Consider the following 24,688-nt stretch of genomic DNA (forward strand, 5'->3'; position numbering starts at 1 on the left):
AATGTAAATTCACAGTTTTGTTTTGGGTTTTTTTAATATGATCTTTATAAAATAGGCATTAAATATGTGATTTTAAAAAATATTTTAAGTGCTTTGGTATGAAATCACCCCTAAGTGGCTAAAATAAAAAGAAACATATTTAATAAGTGTCGCTACAAATTATATAAAACCTAAATGAAAAGACAACATAAATTCATTGCGTTTTGTATTGGTTGCAACAGCTTTAAGAGTGAAGCATGAAAGAAAAATACATGTGTTATTGTTATTTATTATTAAATGTGTTCCCCTGAACACCCCTATAAATTCATTTAGAAGGAGTGCTGGAGAATGATTACCATACTAGCACGTTATATTTTATTTTTAATGTCTGATTCATTATTGCCTAGGCTTTATTGTTACCCCTTTAGAACGGATGGGAAGATACACAAGTGCAAGAAAAGAAAGTCTGATTACGTGTTGCCTCCCCCTCACCCCCGAGCAGGGCACGTGGAGACTCGCCCCCGCAAGGTCAGGCTCCCCGCACCTCTCGCTTGCTCAAGGAGAAGCCGAGGATGCCCTAACGGAGGCTGAACACTGGCGACTTGGGGGGGGGGGGGTTATATTTAAAACTCGCCCGAATGGAGTCGTCGCTAAATTATTCATTGGCCAGGAAAAGCTGCAGCTGAAGTGCTGATGTCAGGAGCCGCGTGCAGCAGAGCGCGGCGCAGAGCCTCAGCCCCAGAGCGGGGAGCGCGTGGGATGCCAGCCTGCAGAGCCGCTGCCCGCCAGGCAACCGGGTTCAGTCTGTGTCGCTGGCCGGGCGGGGGCGAGAGGGCAGGATGAGGGCGCTGCTCGGGCGACCCCTCTTGCTCCTGGCGCTGCTCGGCTGCGTCCTGCGCCAGGTCCGGGCGAAGAAGGTCGTCAGATGCCCCTCCACATGCAGCTGCTCCAGGGAATCCATCATCTGTGTCGGGTCTTCCTGGGTGCCGAAAGCCATCCCCAGCGACGTCAGCTCCTTGTAAGTGGAATCTCACAGCGCTGCACTTGTCCTTTTTGCTGGAGGGCAGGCTTGGATGTTTCTTAGTTTTCGCTCACTTGGGGTTAGGGAGAGGGGGTGATGTTTGTTGTTTTTTTTTTGGGGGGGGGATTTTGGGCGGTATTTTGGTAATCAGGATTCTCGTGTGTAATATCATATTAAACAATCCCTTCCCCCTCCCACTAGAAAGCAAGAATGGATATCTGAACAACCACACTGCTCATCTCTGTTGTGTGTGGCACAACAAACTACCTATTGTTCGGAGAAATATTACACGGAGTGGAGCCGGCCTAACAGCTAGGCGATTGCCTAGGGCAGTGATTCCCAACCCTGTCCTGGAGGAACACCAGGCCAATCGGGTTTTCAGGCTAGCCCTAATGAATATGCATGAGAGAGATTTGCATATGATGGAAGTGATAGGCATGCAAATTTGCTTCATGCATATTCATTAGGGCTAGCCTGAAAACCCAATTGGCCTGGTGTTCCTCCAGGACAGGGTTGGGAACCACTGGCCTAGGGCACCAGGTTGGGGGGGAGGGACTAATAAAACAATAAGGGATGGCAGTAGAATGTTGTAAAATAAGTTAAATTATGTCCAATTTTTTTGTTTGTTTTTAAAGGATTGTTGTGGGATGGTGGTAATTGCAGAGTTTGCTGGTAAAATGATAATGATGAGTGGCAGGTAGTGGTGGTGGTGATGGTGGTGGGGGAGCCAGCAGGCTAGTAACCTGAAAATTAATTGATGCACTGGCCTTGACAAGGATCTAGTAAGTTGAACTACTTTCTAGCTCTACTTTTAAAAATCGCTGTACAGTATATGTTTTTGTAAAAATTTTTATTTCAAGGAGGGTCATTGCTGATCTCATTGAACATAATGTCTGTTCCCCTCACATAAACAACAGCGGCACAGCAGTCCTTCTCCAGGATCTGAATGACACAGGGTGAGACTGTGCGCTGTGAATGCCTGACGAAAACACAGGACTGGAGAGCATGAAATGGCAGAGAATGTTCCCCTTTCATCCTGGGAGGGCTTCGGGAAGGGAGAGCAATGAATGAGGTGGTGACAGTTCCAGCTTAGTTTCTTTCCCCTCTTTATTCAGCAGCTTTGGCTATGGGATTTTCTTTCTTTTTAGGAGTGTGGTCAATGGAACCTTTCCTGAGATCAAGGACAGAATGTTTTCCCACATGCCCACCCTGCAACTGCTGTAAGTACTGCCATCTCCATAAAATCACAGCTTCTTCTGTCTCTGTCCTTGGGAGGTATCAAGGGGCAAAACCTCTTAGGACTGCTTCGTGCGTACTCGGTGGGAGTTCTCTTACACAAAAGTCATTGGCAAAGCTTCTGGCCTGTATGGTGGGTTGACACAACAGAAAAGGAGGCAGGTGCTATGTAATTGACAAACCAAGAAGAATATCGCACAAGATACACAATGTTCCAAACATTTCCTAGTGAGATTTATTCAACAAATAAGCACCCTTGACTGGAAACCACATTACCGGCTGTGCCATGTTTCACCTATAAGGCTGAATTAGAGGTCACTATATACTTCCAGGTGTTGTCAGGAACTTGTGATGCATCTATTTATTTATTTTTTTTAACATTTTATTAAATTACAATACTGTAATACATTTAATTGAAAATAGCAAAATATTACAGAGAATATACTATTTCAAACAAATAATAAATAGAAACATACCTATACCCAATCCCCTTCCATCATTTATTAATAATACTAAACATCTTTATTACTTTAATATGAAGATTTAAAATTTATTTTTCTATTACCTTTTCCTACCTTACCACCCCCCATCCATCCCAGATGTGTAGTGAAAAAACTGCATCTATTTAAACACAAACCAAAAAGAAATTCAACGTTACCTGATCATGCCAGGAACACACACCACTGTTAAGATTAAAGCTTCAGTAGGTGAAATGTGGCCATTTCAGGCATTGTGGTTTCCAGTTAAGGATGTTTATTTGCTGAATTCATTTCATATGGAAATTGTTGGACCATTGTGTGTCTGGCGCTATTATCTTCTTGGTCAATCTGAAGGGTTGATTCAGACTTTTCTGGTGAATAAACTTAACACTTTGTGTGTGGGCAAATATCAGCTGTAAAAAAAGTTTGTATCAACTCCCATATTTGTTTTTAATGAAAATTAATATTGATGTTATTAATATATGATGACAGAAATTTGTAAAGGACGAAGGTGTACATCAGGTCTGTTATCAGAAATCATGGCCCCTATGTACTAATGCTTGTCCTGTGATGATCAGCTGTAGTAATTAAAAAAACACATTTGGTTTTGTATTACATAGTTTTTAGACATATGTGTATGAGATTAGACATTAAAACCATGAATATATAGTATATTAAATTTGTCTTGAGACAATACATTATTTCTGCTAATTTACCTTCCCCCCAGCTCCTTCCCCTTTTTACAAAAGTGTAGGAGCTGTTACTGGCCCTATAAACTTGTTTTACATTTTTGTAAAAGGGGAAGGGTTATTTATCTATTTATTTTTTGATGTGTGGTACAAGTAAGATACAGTATAATCTCATTATAACGGACTTCAAGGGACCTGGCAAAACAGTTCGTTATAGCCAAAGTCCGTTATATCCAGAGTTGCATTTTTAAAAAACTTTATTTAGGTCAACTTGAAACAACATACAATCAATGAACAGTCACTGCACAAGCATATCAGCAACATCAATAACAAAACTCAGCAAAACATTGGTATGGCACGAAATGATTGCAAAACCAGAACACTAAAAGATGTTCTATAGTAATATGTCGTACTGTACTGGAAAGAAAAATAATCTCCATGTCCGTTATAGCCGAACAAAACTACAGCTAAAAGTAGCTCTAGGGACCAAATTGTTTGTCCATTATATGCGGTGCTTTTCTGCATGTTCGTAAAGGCACACTGCCGGGACCAGAGGACCTCGTCCGCCGCTATAGACGATATTCCATTATAAGCGAGTCCGTTATAACGAGATTATACTGTAGAAGCATTGGGCCTGATTCTATAAATGGTAGCTAAATCATTCAGCGCCTACCATGGGAAATGGTACCTACCCCATGTCAATCAAATTTAGGCACCTTTTGTAAAATCATGTCCATTGGCACCTAAATTGAGCTGGGCACTGGTAGGCATCTACTATTTAGGCAGCAGTATATAAGACCAGCATCGAACGCTTTCTACACCCGACTGCCCCTAACAACATCTACTTTTTGTTCCACACGGAACTTAAATTAATCATTTTTATATTGTGTTTTTTAATTGGCTTTTAATGTTATGTTAATCAGGTTTTCTATTCTGCCTTTACCTATTGATTTCAAGGTCAGATTGCATTACAAGAGGTTGGGCCAGTTACCCAGGAAGTTACAATAGACAGTTTGACACGGTCATTCAGTAGAGTTAGTACAGGTAGATCAGTACAGTTTTTAATACACCCTCCCCCTTACTAAGCCTTGGCAGAGATTTCTTCCAGGGCCCAGAGCACTACATGCTCCGACGCTCATAGGAATTCTATGAGTGCAGAGCAGTGTTGGAGCATGTAGCGCTCTGGGCTGCAGTAGAAATCTCTATCGCAGCTTAGTAAAAGAGAGGCATAGTTAGGCCATAGTTACAAACACATGTTTATAAGTTCAAATAGGTCATCGCTGGCTCATCGTTACATCCCAGGAGTTGCATTAGACAGTTTAGAAATGGGCTTTTACAAGTACCATTTCAGTTACTTCAGGGTTGGTTCCCTGTCCTTTTTTTTAATATAATTTATATTCTGCATACCCTACAATTCTATGCGGATTACAAATTATTCAGATACTCAAGCATTTTCTCTAACTGTCACGGTGGGCTCCCACTCTATCTAATGTACCTGGGGCAATGGGGATTAAGTGACTTGCCCAGGGTCACAAGGAGCAGTGTGGGATTTGAACCCGAGTCTGTAGTTCTAACCGCTGCACCACACAGAAATGCTTTTGAAAGTTTTCTGGTAGACAAGGGTGTTTTTAGTTATCATACTAATTAAGCCAATTAAAAAATGTTAAGTTCTGTGCAGAACTTGGCTAGGTGCCACCAATCTAGGTGCCTAGCCTAGGCACCATTTATAGCATCAGGCCCTCCCCACCTTGCTTATCACTGATATTACCTGCTGTACCTCTGACATATTTCCGGACTTTTCCTAACCTCCCTTGGGTCACCAATTTAATTTGAAATTTATTACAAATGTACCTGACAATACTTTCTGTAACATCGCTGTATATGTACAGTCTGTTCCTCTATAAACAGCTCTGAATTGCTTGTGGTTTTGCGGTATACAAAAATAAAGTTGTTATTATTATTATTATAATCTGGCTGGCACAGGGGTGGCAGTTCAGTTGCTTTACTTTAAGGCTTCATTTGTCATTTCACACAAAACATTTATTTCCTATTCAGCATAGAGGGAGACCTGGTATAAAATAATGAACTCGGTGATGTGTTTCAAGCAAAAAGGGAGTGAAAAAACTCAATGCAGTAGTCGGTAATATCATGCCTAATGTTTTTCCCACCGTATTTATTTATTCAATTTTCTATACCATTCTCCCAGGGGAAATCAGAATAGTTTTACCTGAATTTATTCAGGAATTCAAGTATATTTCCCTGTCTATCCTGCTGGGTTCACAATCTATCTAATGTTCCTGGGGCAATGGGGGATTAAGTGACTTGCCCAAGGTCACAAGGAGCAGCATGGGTTTAAACCCACAACCTTAGGGTGCTGAGGCTGTAGCTTTAACGACTGCACCACTCTAGAAATCAAAATGTAGTAATAGTGTTCCAAGTGTAGGACAATCCAGCCATTGTGACATCACTGATGAGGTTGGTGGAATGAGGCATTATGATGTCACAATACCAGCTCTAGTTATCATAAGATGAAACTTTTCACACTATTTATTTATTCATTTTTCTATACCATTCTCCCAGAGGAGCTCAGAATGGTTTGCATGAATTTATTCAGGTACTCAAGTATTTTTCCCTATCTGTCCTGCTGGGTTCATGATCCATCTAATGTTCCTGGGGCAATGGGGGGGGGGGGGGGATTAAGTGACTTACCCATGGTCACAAGGAACAGCGTGGGTTTGACCCACAACCTCAGGGTGCTGAGGCTGTAGCTTTAACCACTTTCATATCTAACCACTGCGCCACACTCATATTTTTTACAGATTTCCTACTAAAACTTGAAAATTTAGATTCTATTGTTCTGGGTGTAACAAATTATCACCAGAATATTTGTTGACATACATATTTCATCTCTTATTGTCATTTTTGTACTGTTTACATCTTCCTTCATATCCACCAGAAAAGTCTGGATCAACTTCACAACAGTAATAAACATATTAAGATGGTTCTCTTAGGCTTTCGCAGCTGGCGTCATGCTTGTAGTAGGTTTCCGGGACTCACTGCATCTGTGTAGAAAGAACCGACATTACAGCCATCATGCTGTGGCTTTCTTCAGGGTATGCTGTGAGGTCTGCAGTGTGTCTTTTATATATAGTGGGTTCATGGACCTGATTTAGAACAGGGAAGTCTGTTGGTCATGAATTTGAATTTTGTCAGGAAAGTTCATTGGAAATCCAGGATGATTGTCAGAAAAGAGGCAGGGACTTGTGAGATGGAGGGAAAAGGCGTTTGCCCTTAGCCCCAGTCCTTTATGCACCAAGGGCTAGATTCACTAAAGTCCACAAATCTATCCTATTCGTGTCCTATCCGTTTCCGAGTCATTCTGGCCGATCGATTCAATAAAGCTTGTCCATGCAAATGATCAAATCGTAAACATGCCCCCACATCTCGCTGTAGCATCGATCGACGCGCATGCGCACTGTTTCCTTCTTGGTTTTGAAGCACATAACACATGTGCTAGCTCTTTATGACTTCACTGCGTAGAAATGGGGTGGGGTTTAATCACGGACGTCATTGGCGGGCTCCAAATGTGCCTACCGCATAGCATTGTTGTCGTAAAAAATGCAGTATAAGAACTGTAGTTTTTACCAACCTCTCTTTTTTTCTTAAGTGCTTTTGCAAGCTGTATAAGCTGCGACTAGCTTTTTGAAAAATTTGTTGGAGAGGTTAAGGAGAAATAGCATCGGAGGTTTGTAAGTGCGCTGTGGAATTCTTAGAGTTCGTCCTTTTTTTACGGATCGATCTCGAAGTTTATTGCGCGCTTCCAAACAGCTTAACATTTCTTTCAGGAAAAGAACTGTTAAGTTGCTAGAAAGCACAACAGTTAATGTAATGTAATTTATTTCTTATATACCGCTAAACTCTGTTAGGATTCTAAGCGGTTTACAGAAAAAAACAGACAATAGAGTGCATTAAAATTATAAGTAAAATAGGTACTTAGATATTCCCTTACTGTCCCGAAGGCTCACAATCTAACTAAAGTACCTAGAAAAATGACAATTAGTAGAGTAATGAAAAAAATTAAAATAGAGATAGATGAGAAAAAATAAGAAAATAAACATTCTAATAAGACTACAATGGTCTAAAGGACTTTGAAAGGTTGAAAAAAGAGGGGAGATAGGAAATAGAAGTAGGAGGGAGAACCGTTGAAACTATAGAATTCTTGGGAAATTTAAATGAAATTTAAATAATAAAGTAGGAAACAAAAACCAAGTGGCAAAACAATGAATGAGATTTAAAAATAAAATATCATAAACTAAAAAAGAAAGTGAAAAAATAAAAAACAAACAGTCAAGACTGAAGTCCAGCTTGAAATGACTTCACTGCTTTGGCTGCGAAACTTCTCCAGATGTCATCCGACCATTGTCAGCAAACCGGAAGCCCCAAATCCAGTGTCTCCGGTCATCAACTCGTCTAAGATGTTCACTCTCTGCTCCTGTTGAATGCGCTGGGATCACGCACTGTTATATACAGCCTATGAATCCTAGGAGGCTGTGTAGCTCTTTCTGCCGTGAAGCACAAAGCAACCAAAGACAACCCTGTGATGTCAGATGCACGCGACAATCTAGCTGGAAGGAGGGGGGAGGGATAGCTGGCCCTTAAAAGTTATTTTTGATTTTTTAAAAAATTTGGCATTGATATATGAAATGTAGAATGTGCAAGGAGAGCACGGGGTTAATCCGCGATTTTCTTGCCAAGCGCATTACAAATTTGAGATTCACTCCCGCGCTCGCTACGTGCATTCCCAAAAAATAAAAAAATATTTCTAACGCTTATGTACAAGAAAGTTTACATATATTTAAGTTTAGATATATTTTGGATTTTTTACGGGGTAGATATATATTTTTATGGAGTTCTTATCATGCACGCGGCAGTTGCTAAGCAGGAATAGCGAGGATGTAAAGCGACTGGTCCTCAGCAGTCGAAACTTTTTGGATCGGAAAGGCCAGTCGGTTTGGACGAAATGGTTTCATGAATTGATGCCTTAAGAAATTTATATGCCTTTTTACTCATATGCATGCACAGATCGGATCGATTGCAGATGGGGTCTGGAGGAAGGTTAGTGAATCGAGCCATAGTCGGAAAGTGAGCGCAAACTGAGCGGTACACAATCAGTTTGCTTAGTGAATCTAGCCCTAAGTTTCTTTTGGATGAGAGGTTGTCATGCTTTGTTTATGGAGAGCCCTTTAAATACTTTGAAGTTATCGGGGTGTCTTGCAATTTCTATTGCCTCTTGGATTCTTCTTGGCCACCAGCAGTCTTCTTTCTCCAGGACTTTTGTGTTTTCAAATCTAATTGTATGACCAGTTTCCCTGCCATGGAGAGCTACAGCTGATTTTTCTGTGTTGCATAGCTTGTGGTGTCTCTTGTGCTCTTTGAGCCTTTCCTCTATAATGCGTCCAGTCTCACCAATGTAAGATTGACCACAACTGCATTGGATTTCATATACACAAGGGGTTTGGAGCAGAGGCAACCAATCTTTCACATATATAAGTGCAGATGCAAGTTTCTGTGGTGCATTGTAGGCTGTTTTAATGTTATTTTTCCCTAGTAGTTTCCCTCTGTGATCTGTTACTCCTTGGACATAAGGGAGCACTACCATTTTTTGCTCTGATGCAGCATGATGGCTGAAACATCAGTTCTTTTTACACAGACGTGGCAAGACTTGGAAACCTGCTACAATCATATTAAGATGGTAACATTTATCTGCCAGTCCTTGAAACCTACTTCCAATAAATGAATTATTGTTTTTGCTGTTCTCCCTGGGGTTAAGCTTGCCATACGAAAGACAAGCTACAATATAGTACTGCGTTAGTTAGTGTTCACATCCCCTTGGCATCATTTGTCTGAGGGAGAAAACATGAGCTTTGCTTTTCTATATTTAAAAACTTATTCAAGAAGATCCATGCAGAGCTCTTCGGAACTACTTTTCACGACCTGTGCACTCTCACTTATTAAAAAAAATCTACTGTATTAAAAATTATGCCTAACAAGATCCTTTTGGATAGGCATAATTTTCAGGCATTGTCCTTGATTTTTAGACCCCTGTCCCCGAACTCCTCCTTGTCTGGTAATCACCTCTCTGTGATTTTAATAAAAGGTTTGCTATTGCCCTGCCTGCCTCCCCTCACATAGGATAGAGGAGAGAGAGATTTAGAGATGGCTGAGTTGAAAGGGAAGAGGAGAAAGATCTGTTACGAGCTCCTTTTATCAAGCAGATGTAGAAAGTTTTACTGTGGGCTGACAAGATAAATCAATTCCTAAGAGCATCTGAGCATTTACCTCACTGATCCACAGTACAATACTCTGCCACTGCTTGATAAAAGGAAAATTGTGATGAGAAGGCCCCACTATGCCTGATTCCATCCTGTCCTGCCCTATCCCACTTTATTCCTCCTGATCCTGTCTAGGTGTCCTAGGGATGCAAGCCAAAAATCTGATAACCTTAACCTTGGACTCTCTGATAGGACCTGAACATTTGTCATGGATAGGACAGTAAACATGGAAGTAAAAGGGATCAGATACACAAGACACACAGCCCCCTTACCCTCCCCCCCCCACACACATGCTCTCTAATCTAATGTACCTTTACCCCTTTGGAAAATTTATAGTCTCCTAGATGAATCAATATAGGTGGAAGGCAAGTACAGTGCTGTGCATTTTGTACCTCGGCTCTTCTTTTGGAATCTTTGGGACCCCTGATGTAGGCATTAATGCTGAAACTGGTCATGTTGGGTTACTTCTACAATAAAGCTCTTGCTCGGGGACATCTCAAGTTGTTTTCCTTAATCTCGTGGCCACCTATGCTCTTCTGTTTGTGACCTAATTGATGCAGTGGTTTCTTGCTTATTTTTTAATGCAATAATTAGTGTGTGGCGCAGTGGTTAAAACTACAGCCTCGGCACTCTGGGGTTGTGTGTTCACACCCATGCTGCTCCTTGTGACCCTGGGCAAGTCACTTAGGGCTAGATTCACTAAGGATCGGATCGGATCCGTGAGGAATCCGATCCAATCCATGTCCGGAGGGCTGATTCACAGATCGCCCTCATGCAAATGAGGGCAATTGGAATCACGACCCCCAACCAAGCGCCCGGATCGCTCTCTAGAGATCCTGACGCATGTGCAGACCATCTGTAGATGGTCTGTGCATGCGTTGAAGAGCAGTGACTTTTTAAAAAAAACTTTAGTCCAGTGAGTCCATGGTTTTAACTTGCTTTAAACCCGAGGGTTAAAACCACGGTCTCGCACTGTGGGAGGAGGCCAGGGCAGCGCTCGGGACAGAGAGCAGCAGAGTCGGGGGGCAGAGCAGGCTGGCAGGAGCAAATTGGCAGAGAGTTGGTGCAGGGAGCAGGAGAGGAGATTCGGGGCAGAGCAGGCCGGCAGAAGAAAATCGCGGCAGAGAGCAGGAGAATCGGGGGCAGAGAGCTGGAAACTCGGGGTAGACAGGCAGAGAGCAGGAGATGGCAGTCAAAAAGCAGTGAACAACTGGTCTCCTAGCAGTCGTTTGTTTGTGATCAGCCAGCCCAGTCGGTGTTGCAGGTTTTTGTTTGTGAATCGTTGCCTGCCTACATTTCAATGCTGTTCCCCCTCATTTGCATGCGCAAATCGAAGGATGATCGGGACAGAGGTTAGTGAATCGGGTCGCAAAGGGGTTGCAAACCAATCAGTACATGATCGGTTTGCTTAGTGCATCTAGCCCTTAATTCCACCCCCCCCCCCTCCATTGCCCCAGGTACATTAGATAGAGTGTGAGTCTGTCGGGACAGGGAAAAATGCTCGAGTACCTGAATAAATTAATGTAAACTGTTCTGAGTTCCCTGGGGAGAATAGTATAGAAAATTAAATAAATAAAAGATGCATTTATCATTAAAAAAATATCTAAAAGGCTTTGTTTCAAAACAGTATCTTCAGATACTTTTATGGGATTTTGCAAACTCATCTGTAAATCACTTGTTTTCTCTTAATAAAAATACAAGGACTACGGAGAACTCAATGAACAGAACAAATTGGAAAAAATGTTTCTTCACTCAACATGTAAATTAAACTCTGGAATTGTTTGGGCAAGTTCCTAAAAGGCCTTAAACCATTTTTAAGATGGTCTTGAGAAAATCCATTGCCGATACCTGGGATAAGCAGCATAAAATGTGTTTTAAACTTTTGGGGTCTTGCAAGGTACTTGTGATCTGGATTGGCCATTTTTGGAAACAGGATACTGGGCATGATGGACCTTCGGGTCTGTCCCAGTATGGCAATGCTTATATTCTTTTGTTGATACTAGGGGTTTAGTGATTTTAGTTCCCCTAATTCCTTGCACTTTATTCTTATTGGGAGGGGAGGGGGTGGGTTCACCATGAAGTATACTTACTTGCCTCTGGGTTTCTTTGGAGGAAGACTCCAAATCTTCCTAATACTTTCATTTATACTTCTCTCCAACTCTAAAGAATATTTATTGTTGGGGTCTGCCAGACAAGCCCACCCTTCATTACATTTGAGAGGCTCTGCTCTGGAGCAGGGACCCAGAATGTTCCTCTTGTCTATCCATGGTAAGTATATTTTGGTATTTTGCTACACACACACTGAAACTAAACTTAGCAGGATCAGTATTCAAGCAATATAACTGAGCCTGATTAATCTGTACTGGCCTGTCCAGGAGTAGATGTTCAGTGGCAGTTAACTGGACAGGTAGTGCTGGAGCAGGCTGGGAGCAGAGTCAGGGTGAAGTCAGAAGTTATGCCTTTTCCGACGACATTCAATGCTAGTTCCTGCATATTTCAATGGCCACTTGAACCACATACATAGAGGTCCTAATTATTCCAAGTTAGATATGTGAGTGAGACTCTTAAAATCGGTCACAACCAGATGCTATGGACTCAAATATTCAGTGCTGGCAGCAGTCAGCATTTAAGGAAACAGTGACCACTGCTGGCCGAATATAGATACTATCTTTATCAAACATGGGGATAATACAGTGTACAGGCTCACTTTACCATAGGATTTCAGTAACCCAAATACCAACTCTCCTTGTGAATGGATTACCCCAAACAGATATAATACTAGTTCCAGATACCTTCAGTTCAATCAATATACAGATCTTCATAATCAGCTCCCGTTCTTGTGTTTTCCAATCCAAGTAATCATACACAAGCTCAACTTGAATTCTCTTAGTGCTCACATATGGTTCCAAGTATCAAATGCTGCTTTTTACATCAAGCATTATACAACTTACCAAATCTGGCAGCCAGTGGCGTACCTAGCATATGTAAAATAGTAAACACTTTACTGTAATGTCCTATAATATAGTGTAAGAACAGTAAAGGCTGTATTCCAGTTGAAAATGAAGGAAAAAGCCTCAGAACAGGCCCTCCCACCACCACCGAAGTGGATTGTAAAGGAGGTCAAGCGATAACCTCATTGGCAAAAAGCCTTCAGTATATAATGGACATTTAAGCCTCAAACTGTGCTTCTCTTTTAAATTTCGAATGAAGCACAGTTTGAGGCTTAAATGTCCATTATATACTGAAGGTTTTTTGCCAATGTGGTTATCGCTTGACCTCCTTTACAATCCACTTCGGTGGTGGTGGGAGGGCCTGTTCTGAGGCTTTTTCCTTCATTTTTAACTGGAATACAGCCTTTACTGTTCTTACACTATATTATAGGACATCACAGTAATCTACATTGAAAGTGTTTACTATTTTACGCATTTTGTTTTCATAATATCTGAGTTTTTTGTTGCTGTACCTAGCATATGTGACTCCTGAGGCCCATCATTTTTGACCCCCCCCCATCTGTATGAAAAACATGATTTTTAGTAACAATCCACATGTCACACAGGAGTGTACCAAGGAAAAGGCTGCATCTTACATACTGCATGGAGCAGTACATCAATACACCCATTGTAAAACTAAACAAGCCAGACTAGTACAGATCAATCCTACACAATCAATCGTAACAGAAAACCATGTCTTTTTGACCACACAGAACACAGAAAACACCTTTGTCTAGTATGTAATCACAAACTAACCCCTCTCCCTTTTACAAAACTGTAGTGTGATTTTTAGCCATAGTGGTAACAGCTCAGATGCCAACACTAAAAAACGCTCTATAGTTTTTGGTTGTTTTTTATTTTTTATTTTTTAATATTTATTCATTTTTAAAACTTATAAGTGTGTCAGAAATAATAACATTTTAACTTAGATACAACACTTAATATTCTGCAATAATCCAATTTAAAACTTATCTCTCCCTCCCCCCATTCCATACCATTTTTTAAATCACATAAATTCCTTCTTAACATTCCTTACAAAGACCAAAATCAACCCCTCCCCCCATCCTTGGACATGCTCTACAGTTTTGTAAATGGGGAAATAGAATAAAAATACGTAGACAAAGGTTAAACTGAAGCACCATGCAACATCACAGAAACAGCGATGCATCTCCCCTAAAGAATAAATAAATAAATAAATATAGAATTTTTTTTCTACCTTGTCTTCTCTGGTTTCTGCTTTCCTCATCTTCTTGTCACTCTCTTCTTTTCATCCACTGTCTACCCTCTCTCTGCCCCTTCTATATGGCATCTTCTATTCCTCTTCAGAAACTTTATGCCTCCCCCTTCCATCTCTCCCTTCACCTCCATTGGTCTGGCATCCATCTTCTTCCCTTTCCTCCTCCAATGGTCTGGCATCTCTGTCCTCTCCTTCCCTCTCCCACACCCCCATGGTCTGGCATTTCACTCTCTCCTCTCCCTTCCCCTACTTCCATCAGCATCTGCCCCCTTTCTCTCCCTCCAACCCAATTCCATGCAGTATCCTTCCCCCTTATGTCTCTTTCCCCTTTCCCTGCAATTCCATCAGCATCTGCCCCCTTTCTCTCCCTCCACCATGCTTCCATACCACCCTGAACCCCTTTCTCATCCTTCACCATGCTGCCATACCACCCTGACCCCATTTTTTACCCTTCACCATGCTTCTATACTACCCTGACCCCCTTTCTCACCCTCCACACCCTTCCTTACCACCCTGACCCCCTTTATCTCACTTCACCACCCTTCCAATACCACCTTGACCCTCTTTTTCTCCTTCCACTACCCTGCTATGCTCCTTTCTCTCTCCATCCAAATCAGCAAGGTCCTGACTACTTCTGCTGCCTCTGCTCCGGAAGAGGTAAGTGACGTCGGAGGGGGGCTGGGCCGGCAGACGCAGGGAGTTGCAGCAAGGTCCTGCGATGACTGCGGCTGCCGGTCCACCCCCCCCCCCAACATCACTTACCTCTTCCGGAGCAGAGTCAGCAGAAGCAGTCATCGCGAGACCTTCCTGCACTTCAGCGCGGTTGCTGACTCTGCTCTGGAATAAGTTCAGCAGCCACGCTGAGGTGCCATTTTGAGCAGCGCGGGAGGTTCCAGACCCGGCTGGCTGTGCACCCTCTTGAAGCGTGCACCCGAGGCGGACTGCCCACCCCCCCTTGGTATGCCACTGCTGGCAGCACAGCTGAGTAGCCACCAAAATGCTAAGAACATTTTCTCTGTTCTCTTCAAAACTTCTTTTAAAATTCTAGGGACCAATCTGATTCCCCAGGGTAATATCACTGAGTCTCTGTACAGAACATAACATAAGAACATAAGAACATAAGAAGTTGCCTCCGCTGAGGCAGACCATAGGTCCATCCTGCCCAGCGGTCCGCTCCCGCGGCGGCCCATCAGGCCCATCGCCTGAGTAGTGGTCTTCTATTCTGCAAATACCTACAATCAATCAAGTTCTTTATGGATTACAATAAAAGATCAGTGGACATACCATGGATTACATAATATAATACATACAATTAAAAATCGCGAGAAAAGTATAGAAGACAAAAATGTTTGCAAAAGATTCCAAAAAAATAATATAATTTGAAACACCTCTCAACTGGAGTGGCAGAAGTTTCCATTTTTACACTACCTGAAAGGCAAATGTTGCAGTAAATAATTTTACTACACAGTGATTCTTAAAGGAAGGAGAATGAAAAGAGCTAATAGATCTCAAGATGTAAGGTCTCATGCTAGGAGGGAAAAGCGCAAGATCAAGCATATCAAGCACTCAGCGCAAGAAAATGTTTGATAATCTGCTAGCGACGCAAGCAGTGAAACCTGACCACACCATCTCCAACCTGCTGATAACAACGAGCAACTTCAAATCCTTCTGAAAAGAAATCAAAACCTTGCTATTCAAAAAAAATTATCTAGATGTCTTAACTCTAACCCTGGTCTTCCCCTCCGTGTAAATTCCCCCTCAAACCTTTCTTCCTCTCATGTTATTCTTTCTCCTCAATGTCTCAATCATGTCAATTTACTGGAATTGTCCAGCCACCTTTTTGTAATCCATAACCCTAAATTGCAATTTTCCTGGAAATGCCCAATCTGTCTCTTTTGTATTCCGCATGTAAACAGCTCCCCAAATTGTAAATCTTCTGGAATAGTCCAGTCATCTTTTCTGTATTCAATACCCTAAATTGTAATTTCTCAGTCATCTTATCTGTAATCCAAAACCCTATATTGTAATTCTCCTGGAAATGTCCAGTTGTTTCTTTTGTAATCCACCCAGAACTGCAAGGTACGGGCGGAATAGAAGTCAGTAATGTAATGTAATATTCTGGGGCATGCCCATATAAAATATTAAACAAAAAATAAAACTTAAATAAAATCCATCCCTCAAAGGGAAGCCAATGCAACCTACTATAATACTGAGAAATGTGCTCTGATCTAGAAAGAGAGAAAATAAGCCTAAGCGCATCATTTTGTACTGACTAGTTTTCATAATGTCTTCTTTGAGCAGTCTAGATAAATAACATTGCAATAATCTACTAATAGAAGTAAAAACATCTGGACCAATAACTGAAAATGGAACAATTTTCTCATCAAGAAGAAACACAGAGGACAGCTCACTTCCCTTTGTGCTCTCCAAACCAATAAGGCCCCTAGTTTGAGATCAGCCAGCAGTCAGCCTTCACATCCCTCTATATTAAAGCTGTTATCATCTAAATACCTCTCATTTCATGTGTTTCTATCCAATGCTTATGTACCTATTTTCATTCTAATCCAACATGCAGTCATTCACTCCTTTGCATACCTCATTGTCCAAAACATAGGAGTGACTGCCTTGCCCTGCTCCAACTTAGGGGTCCTTTTATCATGGCGCGATAGGAGTTTAACGCACAGAATACCGTGCATTAAACCACCTGCCGCGCTAGTCGCTAATGCCTCCATTGACGAGGCGTTAGTATTTTGGCTTGCCACGGGGGTTAGTGCATGACGAAATGTCCAACGTGCTAACCCTCGTAGCGCACTTTGATAAAAGGAGCCCTTAGTCTTGTGCTCTTAGGTAAAATCCTTGCCACTACCAACTGGTTGCACTATGCTGACCAATACCTGTGGAGTAGTAACCTACTGCTGTATATACCTAGCTACCTCTGTGGTCTGGAGTGTTACTATGTAATGCTTTAACTGTCTCCACTTTTTTAAGGATTCTCTCATATCTTATCTCGTATGAGCCTGAGCATGTTCCAGATAATAGATACCCTTTCTGACTAACTGCCATCACCAAGCAGGCTGGGAAGTCATACCTGAGATAATTCCTCCCTGAAAGGTGAAGTGGGATCTGATTGGTTCATGGAGATGTATTTCATATTATAAGGGACCAATTAGATGGAATACGAGTGTGATGTAATTTGTGATGCTTTGGCTACCTACCATGGCTTTTCCCTTTGAGATTTGACGGAAATTGGAAGAGATTCATTTAAGAAATTAAACAAATAAAAGTAAATAGGATGTATATTACTGCTTTCCTCGATGCTTTTGAAGTATTGCACAGGATAGAGTGTTCTTTTTTACCTGCAAATAAATGCATTTCTGTCTGTATATAATGGCTTTATAAATTGTATTAAATTAGATGACAGTGATAGCAGACAGATTTGCTAATAAGGCAAGTTAGACCAATCAGAAGAGCTTGAGTAATGTGTTTCAAATTCCAATTTTGAGTTCTTGTTTCTGGTCTTCATTTTCAGATTGTTAAACTCAAACTCTTTTACGGTCATCAGAGATGATGCCTTTGCTGGTCTTTTCCATCTGGAGTACCTGTAAGTGTGAAGTGGGATCTGTCTGTTACTTGGCCCTGAGACTTGTGTTACATGGCAGGCTCACCTCTTCAAAATGGTGGGCCTTCCCCTTCCCGATGCATCCTGGGATGCACTGGGAGGGGCCTAAAGCTCTGATTGGCTCAGACACCTAAGGATTGAAAGTATGAAGAAGAATCTTAAGATGGAAGGAAAAGACAGGGTTCAAGTGTGAACTATTGTGTCTATGAAGAGAACAACTTAACTGCTTTTAAATTCTATATATAAAAATATGCTAAACATGATCTCCTTTAAGTGAATGATAAGATAATGTGGAGGGTGAATCTGTTTTGAACCCTTGTCTGGAAAAAAAGTGACCACTCATTTATTTTTATTGTAAGTTGGGTTACATAAGTTCACTACATAAGTGCACAGGCAGTGTTCTCGTCAATCCTTCCTGTTTTAGGTAAAGGACAAATGACAGAAACTCACATCCTGGAGCTGAATGTGATGTCAACATGAGCACTTTGGTTTCACAGACCAGTGGTTCCCAACCCTGTCCTGGAGGACCACCAGGCCAGTTGGATTTTTGGGATAGCCCTCATGAATATGCATGGGGCAGATTTGCATGCCTGTCACCTCCATTATATGCAAATCTCTATCATGCATATTCATGAGGGCTATCCCAAAAACCCAACTGGCCTGGTGGTCCTCCAGGACAGGGTTGGGAACCACTGGTCTAAGAAACCAAAGTGCTCATGTTGACATCACATTCAGCTCCAGGATGTGAGTTTCTGTCATTCGTCCTTTACCCAAAACAGGAAGGAACCACTGTCTTAGACCATGCAATGATTTTCCAAGACCTGCTCAACAGAGATGGTGACAGTCTGCTGAAGAAGGGATACAAGTGCAAAGTGATATATGTGGGAAAGAGGAACCCAAAATATAGCTACACGATGCAGGGCTCCATGTTAGGAGTCACTGCCCAGGAAAAGGATCTAGGTGTCATTGTTGAGGATACATTGAAACCCTCAGATCAATGTGCGGCGACAGCTAAGAAAGCAAATAGAATGTTAGGCATTATCATGAAAGGAATGGAAAACAAAGATGAAAATGTTATAATGCCCTTGTATCGCTCTATGAAATGGCTGCACCTCGAACACTGTGTGCAATTCTGGTCATCGTATCTCAAAAAATAGATGTAGCGGAATTAGAAAAGATACAGAGAAAGGCGACAAAGAACATGATAAAAGGGATGGGACGACTTACCTATGAGGAAAGGCTAAAGCGGCTAGGACTCTTTAGCTTGAAGAAGAGATGGCTCAGAGGTGATATGATAGAGGTCTATAAAATACTTAGTGGAGTTGAAATGGTAGATGTGAATCGCTTGTTTACTCTTTCCAAAAATACTAGGACTAAGGGGCATGCGATGAAGCTACTAAGTAGTAGATTTAAAACAACCAGAGAAAATATTTCTTCATACAACATGTAATTAAACACTGGAATTTGTTGCTGGAGAATGTGGTGGGATGCTGGGAATTATTAAAAAAGTCATGGTTAACAAGACTAAGAATATCATATTGCCCCTGTATTGCTTCATGGTGCAACCTCATCTGGAATATTGCGTTCAATTCTGGTCTCCTGATCTCAAGAAAGATATAGTGGTGCTAGAAAAGGTTCAAAGAAGAGCAACCAAAATGGTAAAGGGGATGGAACTCCTCTTTTATGAGAAAGACTAAAATGGTTAGGTTTCGCTTGCAAAAGAGACAGCTGAGGGGAGATATGATTGAAGTCTACAAAATCCTGAGTGGAGTAGAATGGATACAAGTGGATCAATTTTTCACTCCATCAAAAATTACAAAGACTAGGGGACACTTGATGAAGTTACAGGGAAATACTTTTAAAACCAATAGGAGGAAATTTTTTTCACCCAGAGAATAGTTAAGCTCTGGAACGCATTGCCAGAGGATGTGGTAAGAGTGGATAGCGTAGCTGGTTTTAAGAAAGGTTTGGACAAGTTCCTGGAGGAAAAGTCCATAGACTGTTATTGAGAAAGACATGGGGGAAGCCACTTTTGCCATGTATTGGTAGCATGGAATATTGCTACACCTTGGGTTTTGGCCAGGTACTAGTGACCTGGATTGGCCACCGTGAGAATGGGCTACTGGGCTTGATGGACCATTGGTATGACCCGGGAAGGCTATTATGTTCTTATGGTGAAATCAGTCAGCTTAGCAGGGTTTAAAAAAAGTTTGGATACTTAAGAGAAAAGTCCATAGGGCATTACTGAGATGGCTTGGGAAAATCCACTGCTTATTCTTAGGACAAGCAGCATAAAATCTATTTTACTATTTGGGATTTAGCTAAGATCTTGGGACTTAGGTTGGCCACTGTTGGAAATAGGATACTGGGCTTGATAGACCTTCGGTCTGTCCCAGTATGACAATTCTTATGTTGTTATTTAGTAACAGGCTGGCTAATGTACTGAAGAAGGCTTTAAACTTAATTTAATAGGGATGGGTGTAAATTACCATAATGTAATTAATATCTCTCAGGAATATACAGTTCTCCCTCACTAATATGGCTATTTTATTGTTGGACAGAAGGGGGGTACTAGAGTAAGAGTCAGCCAACTGGAGGAAAGTAATGCAGCCCTGCTGAGTCAGGCGGGGGGGGGACTCAGGCAGGGGGGGGGACTCAGGTAGGGAGGAATACGTCTGCCACTGTCTGGAGTCATTCAGGAAGGTCCTGAGAAAGAGGTTTCCAAAAGAGACTTCCATAGCTTTTAGGCTGAGGAGAAGTCCTGGGAAGGAGTGGAGAATAGACAAAAGCGCCAAGGTGATGGCAGCTGACAGAGGCTTGGAGAAAGAAAGACTTCCCCTGGCTATTAACTGAGCAGAACCCTGGAAAGGAGATGAGAGTATGAGATCTGTCTGTATAACATAGAGCATGTGAGATCTGTCTATGTAACGTAGTAGATGACGGCAGATAAAGACCCAAATGGTCCATCCAGTCTGCCCAACCTGATTCAATTTAATTTTTTTTTTCTTCTTAGCTATTTCTAGGCAAAAATCCAAAGCTTTACCCGATACTGTGCTTGGGTTCCAACTACTGAAGTCTCTGTCAAAGCTCACTCCATACGCCCTCCCAGCCATTGAAGCCCTCCCCAGCCCATCCTCAACCAAACGGCCATATACAGACACAGACCATGCAAGTCTGCCCAGTACTGGCCTAAGTCCTTCAATATTTACTAATATTTTCTGATTCTAGATCCTCTGTGTTCATCCCATGCTTTTTTGAACTCTGTCACCATTTTCCTCTCCACCACCTCTCTCGGGAGTGCATTCCAGGCATCTACCACCCTCTCTGTGAAGTATAATTTCCTTACATTGCTCTTGAGTCTACTACCCCTCAACCTCAAATTATGTCCTCTGATTTTTCACCATTTTCATTTCTCTGGAAAAGATTTTGTTCTACGTTAATACCTTTCAAGTATTTGAATGTCTGTATCATATCTCCACTGTCCCTCCTTTTCTCTAGGGTATACATATTCAGGGCTTCCAGTCTCTCCTCGTACGTTTTTTGGTGCAAATCTCCTATCATTTTCGTCACCCTCCTCTGGACTGCTTCAAGTCTTCTTATGTTCTTTGCCAGCTACAGTCTCCAAAACTGAACACAATACTCCAATTGGGGCTTCACCAACAACCTGTACAGGGGCATCAACACCTTCTTTCTTCTACTGGCTATGCCTCATTTATATAGCCCAGCATCCTTCTGGCAGCAGCCACCGCCTTGTCACACTGTTTTTTCACCTTAAGATCTTTGGACACTAACACCCCAAGGTCCCTCTCCCCGTCCGTGCATATCAGCTTCTCATTTCCCAGCGTATACGGTTCCTTCCAATTATTAATCCCCAAATGCATTCCTCTGCATTTCTTTGCGTTGAATTTTTGTTGCCAGATTTTAGACCATTCCTCTAACTTTACAGATCCTTTTTCATGTTTTCCACTCGCTCCTCAGTGTCTACTCTGGTACAAATCTTGGTATCATTCACAAAAAGGCAAACTTTTCCTTCTAATCCTTCAGCAATGTCACTTAAAAACATATTGAACAGGATTGGCCCCAGCACCGAACCCTGAGGAACTCCACCACTCACCTTTCCTTCTCCGTGCGACTTCCATTAACCACCACCCTCTGGCGTCTGTCCGACAGCCAGTTTCTAATCCAGTTCACCACTTTGGGTCCTAAGTTCAGCCCTTCAAGTTTGTTCAAGAGCCTCCTATGAGGAACCGTATCAAAGGCTTTGCTGAAATCTAAGTAAATTATATCTAGCATATGTCCTTGATCCAGTTTTCTGGTCACTCAATCAAAAAATTCAGTCGGGTTCGTTTGGCACGATTTACCTTTTGTAAAGCCATGTTGCCTTGGACCCTGTAACCCATTAAATTCTAGGAAGTTCACTATCCTTTCTTTCAGCAACACTTCCATTATTTTTTCTAACAACCGAAGTGAGGCTTACCAGCCTGTAGTTTCCTGCTTCATGTCTATGACCATTTTTGTGAATAGGGACCACATCCGCTCTCCTCCAATCCCCATCAACCACTCTCGTCTCCAGAGATTTGTTGAACAAGTCTTTAATAGGACTCGCCAGAAACCTCTCTGAGTTCCCTCAGTATCCTGGGATGGATCCCTTCCGATCCCATCGCTTTGTCCACCTTCAGTTTTTCAAATTGTTCATAAACACTTTCCTCCGTGAACAGCGCAGAATCTACTCCATATTCTTATGTTAATTTGCCAGACAATCTTGGTCCTTCTCCAGGATTTTCTTCCGTGAACACAGAACAGAAGTATTTGTTTAGCATGTTTGCTTTTTCTTCATCACTCTCCATATATCAGTTCCCAGCATCTTTTAGTTTAGCAATTCCATTTGAGATGGCTAATGTCTGTTGGGCTGGGGCAAGTCACTGATATTTCTTGAATATCAGAGCTGGTCCATTGACCAAAGACTAAAGACTGCTGAACTGGATATGAATTAAGGTTAACTGCCTAGAGCCGGGGCGTCCAACCTTGGCCCTCACCAGGTCAGGTTTTCAGGATTTCCCAAATAAATATAAATGAGATCTATTTGCATACCATGGAAGCAGTGCACACTAGTGCTGCCCGATTCAAGAAAAAAAAATTTGATTCGATTCAGCCCATTGAATCGATTTTTCAGTTCGATTCGATTTTCCTGCCCAATTGAGTGTTTTTTTAAAAACATCCTGGTGGGTTTATTTTATAACTTCTTCACCCTTTTATAGTCTCTTCACCCCCTTTGCCTTCTCTTAACCACACTGACGCTGTGGTGTAAACAAACAAAAAAGACTTTTCCTCTCTCTGTTAAATCCTAGCTCATGTTTGCGGTCTATCACCAGCTCTGGAGGGATACACGTTTCAAATCTGACATATTGTAATCACAAAACAGAAAATACAATTTATTTTTTCTACCTTTTGTTGTCTGGTCAATATTCAAATCTTGTTGGTCCCAGGCTCTGGTTGTCTTGCTTGCCAGGGTCTCCTTCTTTCTTTTTTCTCCGTGCTAACCATCCATTTGCCATCTCTGTCCTCCACTTCTGTTTCCCTTCCCTCCCCTGGAGGTCTGGCATCTTTCCTTTTTTTCATCTCCATCCATAGATCCACCTTTTCTCAACTACCCTTTCATCCAGAATCTCTCCCTCCTTCCCCATCACCCCTGGGTCCACCATCTTTCCCTTTCTTTTCCCAACTACCCTCCTATCCCCCCTCCACACCATCCCCTGTGTCCAACTTCTCTCCCTTTCTGTTCCTTCCCTCCATAAATCCCATTGTCCACCCTCTCCCTCTCCTCTATTTTTAGACCCATTATTTCTTCCCCCCCCAAGTCCGGCATATGCATGTCTTTTTGAACCCCCTTCCCTCCCTCCCGTGTACTTCTACACCAGGGCCCCCCCGCGAAGGCCTGCCTGTGCCACCATCCGTGAAGGCCTGTCCCCCCCCCCTTGAAGGCCTATACCCCCCTGCCCAGGCTACCCCACCATGCCCTGCCCTGCCCTGTCCGTATTTACCCATTTTCTTATTTACTTTTTTTCCTCTTCTTACTTCTCTTCTTTTACTCTTCACTGTTCTTTCTTTCCCTTTCTCCCACCAGATATTTTTCTCTGCTCACTACATCCCTCTCTCCAAATACTCTATCCTCTTTCCAACCCTATATTTCTCCTCCTGTCTCCTTTCTCATTTCCATCCTTTGTTCAGTATTTTTTCACTCCTTCATAGCCTAGTCCTAATGGCTCTTCACTCCTTGCCTCCTTCCCCTCGGCTTTCCTCTCATGGCAAGAGTTGCAGGATCCTTCCTTCCTTACCCCGAAGTCTGCCTGCGCTTGCGCTCTGACCGTTTTGAAGCTGCTGGGATCATCGTTTCTCTGAAATCGTTTTAAAGCACGACTCGCGCCGCTGATAAGAAGTTGTGAGAGGATGGGCAGAGGCTTGATGGGTTGCTCTTGCCATTTTCTTCACCAGATGAGACAAATGCAGATTGCATAGTTTGAGCCGTTCTCAGCTGCCTATGAAAAACTTAGCAGGGAGCGTTTGGTTCTGGCACCAAACCGACCTGCCACCGATTCCACCTCCTGCCACTTACCCCCTGCTCGACGCCTCCATTTAACCCTCCCCCCGCTGCTGCCGCAACTCCAAAAGAGCCAGGCAGCATGCAGCAATTGCACCCGCCGGTCCATAAGCCTTCCCCTGACATCAATTCTGATGGAGAGAAAGCTTATGGGCCGGCGGCGTGCAATCGCTACATGCGCCTGGCTCTTTTGGAGCAGCGGCAGCAAGCGGAATTAAATTGAGCCAGCGTGTGGGCCGCAAGCAGACGGGTCACGGTGCAGGCAAGCACCAACAGCAGGAGCATTGTCTATCGAGGCAGTTAGTAGAACCACCACTGCCGCCTGCAGTCATCTTACCAGCGGGAGGCTAGGGGGGAAGCCGGACACCAGCACTTTCCGACTGACCCTCCCCCCCTCGCCCTGTAAAGCATGAGTGGCAGCAGCTGGCCAGCTAGAGGCAGCGCTGCCGCTCCTGCTTGAGGGGGGGGGATCAGTCAGCGAATCGGAAGGCTGATTTTTTTTTTAATC

At 42.5% G+C, this 24,688-nt stretch overlaps 1 protein-coding gene across 2 annotated transcripts in view; it reads left to right on the forward strand.

The window, feature by feature from the left end:
- Window positions 1-434: 434 nt before the first annotated feature.
- The window catches only part of LGI2 (leucine rich repeat LGI family member 2), a 63,780-nt gene continuing 39,526 nt past the window's right edge, over window positions 435-24,688 (forward strand). Inside the window, exons 1-3 of one of the 2 annotated variants that reach the window (XM_033948275.1) lie at window positions 437-997; window positions 2,149-2,220; window positions 17,493-17,564. In XM_033948275.1, coding sequence (XP_033804166.1) covers window positions 819-997; window positions 2,149-2,220; window positions 17,493-17,564 — 323 coding nt within the window. In that variant the 5' untranslated portion in view covers window positions 437-818. Of the gene's footprint in view, window positions 998-2,148; window positions 2,221-17,492; window positions 17,565-24,688 lie in introns of both variants that reach the window. The other variant, XM_033948286.1, reaches the window with a different exon arrangement.

The sequence above is a fragment of the Geotrypetes seraphini genome, chromosome 1 (genome assembly GCF_902459505.1).
Source record: "Geotrypetes seraphini chromosome 1, aGeoSer1.1, whole genome shotgun sequence".
NCBI classification, from domain to species: Eukaryota; Metazoa; Chordata; class Amphibia; order Gymnophiona; family Dermophiidae; genus Geotrypetes; species Geotrypetes seraphini.